Source organism: Fukomys damarensis, unplaced genomic scaffold (genome assembly GCF_012274545.1).
Source record: "Fukomys damarensis isolate Sample0158 unplaced genomic scaffold, DMR_v1.0_HiC HiC_scaffold_19, whole genome shotgun sequence".
Taxonomy (NCBI): domain Eukaryota; kingdom Metazoa; phylum Chordata; class Mammalia; order Rodentia; family Bathyergidae; genus Fukomys; species Fukomys damarensis.
In genome coordinates, this window is record NW_022900931.1 from 25,768,144 (window position 1) to 25,777,580 (window position 9,437).

Sequence of the window (9,437 nt, forward strand, 5' to 3'; positions counted from 1 at the left end):
GGCTGAGGGGGGTTTCCTTCGGCAGACAACTCGGGGAGAAGGGGTTAAAGAAGGAGGGAAGGAACTGGAAGATAAACAGGGCCACTGGTGTCAACATGGAGGGAAGGTCGTAGATGGAGAAAGAGGAGCGTGAGAGGGGTGACCGAAATGCGGTGCAGGCCCTGAGCAGCCGAGGCCTACAACAGGAGGGGCCGTGGTCCTCAGGCTCCTCCTCCTCCTGCCACCTCCATTTTCCTCCTGAAAGCTGTTTGAAGTCGTCACTCATGGGTATCTGAGGTCACAGGGAAGGGGTCAGGTGGAGCCTGGGCTCAGGGAGGCCGCCCCCCCCCCCACAGCAGGCTCCTCCTGGCCCTGCTTTTCCCTGCACTCCTCTGCAGGCTGGGGGTGCCAGACATCCCCGGCTTCTTCCTTGAAGCCGGCACCCCCACCATCCACCACCAGTGCCCTCTTCTGGGCTCCCTCCCTGGCCTCACACCAAGCAGCAACATCTCCCAGGACAAAGGACACCAGAAAGACAGGGTGATTTTTGGCAGCTGAAATTGGGAAGGCCAGAGAAAGGGAGGGAAGCAGGCTGGGAAGTGGGAAGAGCTGGAGCTGGAGTTTGGATTGGGAAACCTCGGTATCGCTCCAGATTTGGGGTGGGAGCTGGGTACTGTGGGGCTGGTGCAGCGAGGGGGCGGGTGCTGACCGGGCAGGCTCTCACCTGCCTACTGGAAAAGGAGGCTGGCTCTGTGGCCACACAGATTTTGTGTCACAGTTCTTCAGGCCAGACTCAGCCAAGCTCTGGAAGTGCTGAAACGCTCTAAACAGATTGCAAAGCGCTGGGGAGCAAGGAACAGGAGCAGGAATGCTCCCTGGGCCTGGGAATGAATCACCACGCTGAAGTCCCTCAAGTGGCTGGGACTCGCGTTACCCCTGTGCCCACCTCCCTGGCCCCTCCAGGAGCCCCCTCAGACCAGGCCCTATCCCCCTGGGCCCCTGCCTCCCTCCCTCTAGGCTGTACACCTTCTGCTCCTCCACCCTCTAGTTTAGTGCCAAGACTCCTCCTTCCCCAGAGCCCGGGTCCCTGTTGGCCCTGGCCCTTCCCAAATCCTTTTTTTCCTGATCTTTTCTCCCTTTTTTTTTTTAAGCACTAAGGCATGGCCCAAGGGCTGGGGATTTGGCTCAGTGGTCCTGCTGCCTGCCTCGCAATCACAAGGGCCCAAGTTCGAACCCTGGTACAAAAAAAAATTAGACCTGGCCCAGGATGGTGCCTTATCTGAGCCTAAAAGAAAAATTCAGCCACAAGTAGGGACGCAGCTCAGAGAAAGTGGAAGAAAAGCCAGGGCCTATCCCTTCCAATTCCTCCCTTACCTGAGGCCAGGCTCACAACTCTGCCCCAAAGCCACCACCACCACCACCACCACCCTCCACCCCATCTCCCTCTCAGACCCCAGTCCCCCACAACCCACTGGTCTCCAGGCAACAGCACAAAAGGAAAGTGGAGAGAGGGGCCTTGGGAGGCCCAGGCAGAGCCAGCTGTAACCCAGTCCAACCCACTACCTGTTAGAGAAGGAGACCTAGCAGAGTGAGGGCAGAATGGACTGCAGTTAAGAAAGATGGCTCCAACTACAAGAGTCCTGGCTAGCCTGAGGGTTCCTGAGGAAGGTTGAAGGTCATGGGCCCCAGAGAAGACTGAGAGCCACAGAAAGTGCTGTGAGCCCCAAGGGACATGGAAAGGGGTGCTAGAAGGGAGAGAGGAAATGCCTACATGGAAAAATTGAGGCATGGGAAAGGAGAGGGCGGCAAGCAGCTCTGAACTGAAAATGGCAGAGGCAGGCGTCAGGGACCCAGGAATAACAGCAGAGGCGTGGGCCCTGCCCATACTCATCTGGAATCTTCTTTGAGCCCTGGAGCATGCTGCATGGCAGCAGCCAGAACAAAACTCTGTAGAAGCAGAGGCAGGCCCCCAGAGGGTACAGCCTTGAAATGCTGCCCACCCGGTGTGGGCGGGGCCTCCCCTGCGATGTCCTGCAGGGCTCCGACGCCCCCTAGTGGTCGCAGAGACCCCCTGAGCCCGTTTGTCCCCGAGTGGTCCCGTCCCTGCTGCAGAGCAGCTTGTTGCTGGGTCTGTGTCGCCACCGTCCATCCAGGCCCCGGCCTGCTGAGCTCTGCAGTCCCGAGGAGTCCTCAGTTTGTTGGAGGACTCAGTTGTCTCAGCACCCCCTCTACACCCCTGGTACCATCCTTCCCTCCCCAGCTTTCCATCCTACAAGGGCTGATGGCCATGGGATCTTCAGCCTTAGAACTAGCCAGGATTTTGGGGATAGAAGCCCAGCCATGAACGCCTTACCCACTCTGGCAGGGCGTCTGGGAATCTGGAAACTCTTTAGACTATTTTCCTCCCAAATTCTCCCAACTAAGTACATATCGTGTCTATTTCAGGGGGATCCAGGACTCCAGGTTGAGAATGCCTGGCACCCTGGGCCCTGGAGCCAGGCCTGCTGCGGAGAAGGCAGGGCCAGCATGGGCCCCACGTCGCCAGGTGGGGTGGGCAGTGCCAGGACTGTGGCCGCAGTCGTTCAGCTGGTCTTCCTCCGTGCCCCCTGCTCTGCTCTCCAGCTGCACCACCATCCAGGTCTTCCATCTTCTCTCCCCTCACCGGTGGCAGAGAAAGACCTCTCAGACACAAGCATGCACTGTGGTTCAGACTTTAATGGTGGTGCTCATTTCAGTGCCACAGTGGCTGTGGCAAGTGGAACACAGCACAGGAGAGTGAGCCGGTGTTCTGGTGCAACTGGAGAAGGAACAGGGAACCTGGGGCTGGGAGAGAAAATAGGGGAGGAGTCCCCCAGGCACACACCCCACTCTGAACCAACCCAGGCTTCTGTTAATACAAACATAACTGCTGGTAAGGCTGTCTTCTGTTACCCCTCCTGTGTCAGTCAGTGAGACCTCCCACCTAGCTCCTGTGGGATCTACAGCCACATGAAACCCAGATGCAGTCCCCTCGAGTCAGGCCACTTTTAGGCCGAGGGTTATAGGGAAATGAATAATTAACAGGATGAGTAAAAAAATAAATAAATGGATAAATAAATACTCAAAAGCCCAAGCTAGGTATGACCACACCCCTGGCACATTCCACAGGGTTCATGGGTCACACACAACATGGAAGACACATGGGACAGGGATAGCACAGTGACACGTGGCCCCACTCCCAACACTGCAACAAACCAGCCTGAAGCCCCCTTCACAGACAGACGTTCTTCCTCCAGCCCCCTTTCAATCCTCCATCTCATTTCCAGGGAAGAGAAAAGAGAAAGGGGAAATGGACAGAGTAAGAAACCTAGAGGACAGGGCTCAAAGAGGAGGGAGAGCAGAAAAGCAGGGCTTGGGTTTGCCAGGAAGCAGCCAGAGCAGGTTAGTCAGGGGTTCTGGGTGCCCTGAGCTCGGGATGGGACGGGGGCGACTATCACAGGTCGGGACAGTGAGGAGGAGGGTCCAGGATGACAGGACAGGGCCCAGTGTCCGGGCGAGCAGAGGGTTCACAGCACACTGGGGTTGCGGAAATTATGTCCAGCGAAGCGAGCTTCATCTCCCAGCTCTTCTTCAATTCTGGGAGAAGTAGAAATGAGACAGTCAGGCTTCTGGAGGTGGAACAGTGGGCAACCTTGGTCTACATGTGAGAGACAAGGAGGAGTGGTACTGGGATCGAAGCTGGTGTGCGCAGCCAGCTAAAGCCCCTGTTTTTGTTTTTCAGGCAGGGTTTTACTGTGTAGTTCAGACTGGCCTCGAACTCACTTCCATCCTCCTGCCTCAGCCTCCCTCAGTGCTGTGGTTATAGGCATGTAGAATGAGGTTTTTTTAACCATGTGGCTTTGGGCTCCCATTCCCCAATATCCTCACCTCATGAGCTGGTTGTACTTAGCCAGACGCTCAGAACGGCAGGGGGCACCAGTCTTGATCTGAAACATTCCCGGAAGACAGGCAACTCAGCCACTGTCTACTTTACCTGCTCTCTTGATTTTCTTTCTAGTACTGGTGATAGGACCTAGGACTGTCCACTGAGCTATACCCCAGCACTGAAATCTACTGCTGAAACTTCCCAGATGCCCTGCAACACCTGACAGAGACCCACCTAGGCCTAGAACCCACTGATGCCACCAAGACACCCCACAGGCTGCCCCTCACCTGGCCAGTGCACAGCCCCACCACCAGGTCCGCGATGAAGGTGTCCTCGGTCTCTCCCGAGCGGTGGCTCACCATGACGCCCCAACCATTCTCCTGTGCCAGCTTGCACCTGTGCCCAGACATCTGCCCTGAGCCCACCCCACACACCTGTGTGTCCAGCCCCACCCACCCTTGGTCTGGGGAGGGGCCAGAAAGCCAGGGGGCACAGAGAGCAGAGCTGAGAGGACAGAGGCTCAGGTTCCTTCTCCCTCCCTGTGGCAGCCTCATGCAGGGGATGCCTAAGGCCATGGGGTGGGGGCCACTCACGCCTGGATGGCCTCAGTGACCGAGCCGATCTGGTTGACCTTGAGCAGCAGGCAGTTGCAAGCCTTTTCCTCCACTGCCCGCTCGATGCGCTTGGGGTTGGTCACTGTCAGGTCATCGCCCACAATCTGGATCCCAACGTTGGCCGTGAACTTGGACCAGGCTGCCCAGTCGTCCTGGTCAAACGGGTCCTCAATGGAGACCACTGCAGAGCAAGTGCGAGGGGGTGGTCACCCTGCCTGGATCTCTGCTGGGGTGGGGACACCCCCCCTTTCATTTTCTGAAATGTTCAGGTCCCCTGACTAACAAATCCTGCTTGTCCTTGTCTACCCACTGTACCCAAAATAAAGTAAGCCTGCCCCAGCTGCTTCTTACGTTAAACAAGGTCTTGCTATGTAGTTCAAGCTAGACTTGAATTCACTGTGTAGCCCAGATTGGCCTCAAACTCATGGTGATCCTCCTGCCTCATTCTCCTAAGTGCTGGGATTACAGATGTGCACCACCATGCCCGGCTTATCTATTTATCTATCTGCCTGCCTGTCTGTCTATTTATTTCTTTGATTTTTTAAGGGTCTCACTAAGTGACTGAAATGCCCCAGGCTGCACTCAAAATTACAGTCCCCCTGTATCAGCTTCCCAGAGTGCTGGAATCCCTGGATCATGCCCCCACCCCACTCCTGATTCTTATTTCATAAACCTTCCGATAACAAGAGTTCAGAACCTTCCTCACAACTTCACTTTGCATTTTCCTATTTTCACTGTCAGGAATCCCTTCCTCACTGTTAGCCTGTTTCTTCTTGCTCTGTCTGGGAAAGACAGACCCTGGGTGACTCCATCCCTGGTAGTTTAGTCTCTCCTCAGCCAGGACTCTCCAGCCCCACATCACTCAGCTCTATTCTGCAGCCACGATTTCAATCAAAGATATGGAAATGTACTAGTCTGCTGCTAGGCCAGGCCAGCCTGTCTTCCCATCCTGGTTCCTACCCCATCCCCAGGATCCCAGTGGCTTCTCATCAGCACTGGAAGCAGATGGAAACTGAAGCATCAGAGGGCTTGGCACATTTACACAGCATGCAAAGCCCTGTCTGTAGCAGGCTCCTTTACCCTGGTGCTAGTTCTCAGTTCTCAGTCCTCTTAGCACATCTCCACCACCCAGAAGTCCAGAGCTGCCCCAACAGGTCTGCCTGAACCCCTGCCCTCTCTCCCACATCTGTTTTTTTTTTTTTTTTTTTTTTTTTTTTTTTTTTTTTTTTTTTTTTTTTTTTTTTTTTTTGGTTGTTTTTAAACATAGTCTCCCTGTGTAATTCAGGCTGGCCTTCAACTCACTATGTAGCCCAGGCTGGCCTTGAATTCATGGTGATCCTCCTGCCTCAGCCTCCCAAGTGCTGGGATTACAGTCATCCCACATCCCAGTTCTCACCAGGATAGTCCCTGACAAAGTCCTGGTAGAGCGCACCCAGCTGGTCCCCAGTGATGTATCGGGAAGGATCTGCGGGGGACTTGAAGTCCAAGTCGTATTTGCCATCACGGTAAAACTCTGAGGCAGCAACATCCATGCCAATGACAATCTTTTCCATGTAGCCAGCCTTGTCGATGGCTTCCTTCACCAGCTCCAAGGCTAGAGATGGAAGAACGTGAGATTGCAAGGAAGAGGAGAGGGTAGAGAAGGAAGAGGAAGAGGAAAGAAAGTCTGCAGCATGTGCCCCGGGATCCAGGCAGGCACAGCTCCCTGGGTTGTAGGGATGGTGCCTAGTATTAAGAGGAGGAGTGGAGCTATTACTAACAGTCAGCAATTTTATTGTTATCATGTCTCCCCAGCACTTTACTTATGTGGTCTCCTTCACCCTCACACTGGTACTATAAGGCAGAAACGGTTGTATTCCCATTTTACAGATAAGAACAAGGAAGCATGGAGAAGTGTGACCCCAGAGCCTTTCTTTGTTTGTTTTGTTGTCTAGGGATCAAATCCAAAGCTGCAGATATGCTGGACAAGTGCTCTACCAATGAGCTACCAAACTGCCTAGGCTGGCCTTGAACTTGTAATCCTGTTCTAGCTGCCTGCGCAACTGGGGTTACAGGCATGTGCCAGCATCCTTGGCTGAGAAACTTAACTTTTTTTTTTTTTTTTTTTTTTTTTTTTTAATTTTTTTTTTTTTTTTTTTTTTTGAGACAGGGTCTTACTGTGTAGTTCAGACTACCCTGAACTCACTGTGTAGCCCAGGCTGGTTTTGAACTCACAATAATCCTCCTCATTCAGCCTCCCGAGTGCTGGGATTACAGACGTCCGCCACCACGCACGGCGAGAATCTTAACTCTTAACTAAGAATTAACAGATACTATCAGGCCAGGCTGGACAGGTGAAAAACTGTCCTCCTAGGTGAGCCCATGCACTCGACAGGCCCCAAGCCACCTCCTGGGCTGGCACCTCCTGGGGTGTCCAGGAGGAGGAGGATGGCCCACCACACTCCTGGAGACTCAGCAGTGTGCTTCCTGTCATCCTCAGAAGGCAGTGGGCTCCCAAGCTGGCCTCACCTTCACTGTTCTCCAGGATGTTGGGAGCAAAGCCGCCTTCATCTCCCACATTGGTGGCATCCTTGCCGTACTTGTCCTTGATGACTCCCTTAAGTGTGTGGTAGACCTCCGCCCCAAGCCGCATGGCGTCCCGGAAGCTCTCAGCCCCCACGGGGAGGATCATGAACTCTTGCATGGCCAGCTTGTTTCCAGCATGGGAGCCACCATTGATCACGTTGAAGGCCTGGGGAGCCAAAGGTGGACCCCAGAGGGTTAACCCAAGACTCTAACCTGGGTCCAGAGGCCCAGCCAGAGGCTGCCCTGTTACTTCCCGTCCTTCCTCACAAGGGCTCACCCACCAGCCCGGGCACCCAGGCAGGCACAGCTCACCGGCACGGGCAGGATGAGGTCTGAATTCCCAGCCAGCTGAGCAATGTGGCGGTAGAGAGGCAGCTCCCGCTCCGCTGCCCCTGCCTTACACACAGCCAGGGACACACCCAGGATAGCATTGGCCCCAAACTTGGCTGGGAGATTACAGAAAAAGGAATGAGCCAAAATGCCCCCTTTCTGATCACTGCCTCCACTGGTATTCCCCACAATGGACCAGTAAGGGAGACGCCCCTCCCCACTCCAGCCATCCCACCTCTCCTTTCTGGGTGCAGGGAGGACGAAGGGAGGGGGTGGCTGGAAAGGGCAGGAAGCCACTCCTTCTAAGCAGCCCCCAGACTGCCTCCTGCCAACTTCCACCTCTTTATGGTACAGAGCAGTTCTTCCTTCTGTCTAATGTCACTGCCTCCCACTGCAGCGGCCTCAGGAGGGTGACAGTCACCTCTGAGGAAGGCCCTGACACAAGGTGGCCCCCCCAGTTCACCCTCGCTTCTCCTGACTCCTGCTTACATTTATTCTCAGTCCCATCCAGCCCCAGCATGAGGTTGTCCAGCTTCTCTTGTTCCACCACCGACAGACCCTGCGGACAGAACCCGTCACACAGGTCCAGAAGTGGGTGGGCCCTACAGCACAGAGGGCATCCTGCACCCAGGCTAGTAACTTGACTGTGGTGGGGGACCCATGGGTGCACGGGTGTAAGGAGTCTCTCCCCACGTCAGGGCTCCCCAGGACCCAGGTCCTGTGCACCACCCCCACCAGGGCTGGGCCTCACTGAGCTCAGGAGGGCGGGTGCGATGGTGGTGTTGATGTGGTCCACTGCCTTCAGGACACCTGGGGAGAGAGGGAGGCTGGCTGGTCAGGGTCATGCAGGGGACAGTGAGGAGGGGCGGGCAGGACTGCAGGAGGGAAGGGCATGGGCTGGAGGAGAGGGGGCTTCACCTTTGCCTAAGTAACGTTGCTTGTCCCCATCCCTCAGCTCCAGGGCCTCATAGATGCCAGTGGAAGCTCCACTGGGGACTGCAGCCCGGAAAAGACCTGGGAGACATCACAGTGAGGACAGGGGCCTAACTGTAGGACCAGGGATTCTGTGGGCTCTCCAGCCCTCCCTCCACAAAGCACCACACACACACACAAACACACACACACCTGAGCCAGCGCACAAGCAGTGGCCTCTTCACCCACCCAGCTGAGACCCCACAGGCACAAGTGGGAGCCCACAGAAGTGAAGCTACGCCAGGCAGCTCAGGCGTGCACACACACACGTGTGTTCAAGCACAAGAGGCAGGACAGTCTCCCATTAAACCAGAACACAGAAGCCCCGCACAGTCCAGCCCTGGCCCCTTGGCGGTCAGGGAAGGCCTCCCCACCGGCCAGCTACAGCTGCTGAGGCCGAAGCGGGAGCCCCGCCCCTACCTTTGGCAGTGTGGAGATCCACTTCCACGGTGGGGTTCCCACGGGAGTCCAGGATCTCCCGGGCCCAGATCCTCTCTATGGACATGACGGTTGGGAGCTCCTGGGGTGGAAGAGAAGAAAGGCAAAAGATGAGAGGCTTAGCGGGTGGAGCCTGTGCTCAGAGGGAGGGGCGGGAGGCTGAGAGGTTGTTGCAGTGGGTGGGGGTGGGGAGGAGCGGGCCGCAGTCGCGGTGGTAGAGGGGACCCCTCCCCCCGGGGAGGTCACTGCAGTGGGGGCGGGTAGGACAGAGGCCACAGGGAGGAGGGTAGGGGTCTGGCAGAGGTTCCCGGGCGTCCGGACAGCGTCGCCGGCGGTGGGGTCCCCACAGCGCGGAATTATTGCCAGACCCGAATTCTTCCCAGGAGCCAGGGAGAAGCATCTCCCCGCACCCGCATCCTGCCCCAGCTCAGCGCCGCAGCCCGCCTGGCTCGGCCACCCCAGGGTCCCTCCTCTTTCCGAGGTCGTAGAGCAGAGGAATCTGGGGCAAGTCCTGGGGAGCAGGGTCCTGGGGCGGGTGGGCTGGGGGAGGACGGACCCCGCTCCTTCCATCCCTGCCCGGCAGCGAAGGGCGACGAAGGGCGACGCGGGACTCGTGGGGCCGAGGAAGGCGAGCG

General features: G+C 56.5%; 1 protein-coding gene and 1 long non-coding RNA gene across 4 annotated transcripts; one reads left to right on the forward strand and one right to left on the reverse strand.

Annotated features, from left to right (window-relative positions):
• Nucleotides 1-1,173: 1,173 nt before the first annotated feature.
• On the forward strand, nt 1,174-4,364 carry LOC117286961. The gene is made up of 2 exons (XR_004518159.1): nt 1,174-2,524; nt 4,016-4,364. It is a non-coding gene; the product is annotated as an uncharacterized LOC117286961 (long non-coding RNA).
• Nucleotides 2,675-9,431, reverse strand: Eno2 (enolase 2). Of its 3 annotated transcripts, none has more exons than XM_010611684.1 (12): nt 9,359-9,431; nt 8,785-8,884; nt 8,311-8,406; nt 8,144-8,202; nt 7,882-7,951; nt 7,375-7,508; nt 7,006-7,228; nt 5,894-6,091; nt 4,477-4,678; nt 4,171-4,279; nt 3,886-3,944; nt 2,675-3,594 (listed from the first exon to the last, which is right to left on the reverse strand). In XM_010611684.1, exons 2-12 carry the CDS (start codon nt 8,867-8,869, stop codon nt 3,525-3,527), a joined length of 1,305 nt encoding a protein of 434 aa, XP_010609986.1. In that variant the 5' UTR covers nt 8,870-8,884; nt 9,359-9,431; the 3' UTR covers nt 2,675-3,524. The 3 variants fall into 3 exon arrangements, with proteins under 3 accessions (XP_010609986.1, XP_033622204.1, XP_019061199.1); XM_033766313.1 differs by lacking the exon at nt 9,359-9,431 and adding an exon at nt 9,213-9,233; XM_019205654.1 differs by lacking the exon at nt 9,359-9,431 and adding an exon at nt 9,171-9,233.
• Nucleotides 9,432-9,437: the final 6 nt, after the last annotated feature.

Bases quoted from the DNA above. Each gene is read 5' to 3' on its own strand.
- Eno2 (XM_019205654.1), bottom strand. From the start codon at position 9,218: ATGCGGGTGCGGGGAGATGCTTCTCCCTGGCTCCTGGGAAGAATTCGG. The intron at 8,407-8,784 runs GTAGGGGCGGGG...GATGTCTCCCAG, and splicing joins GGATCTCCACACTGCCAAAG to GTCTTTTCCGGGCTGCAGTC. The intron at 7,952-8,143 runs GTGAGGCCCAGC...TTCTGTCCGCAG, and splicing joins CACCCGCCCTCCTGAGCTCA to GGTCTGTCGGTGGTGGAACA.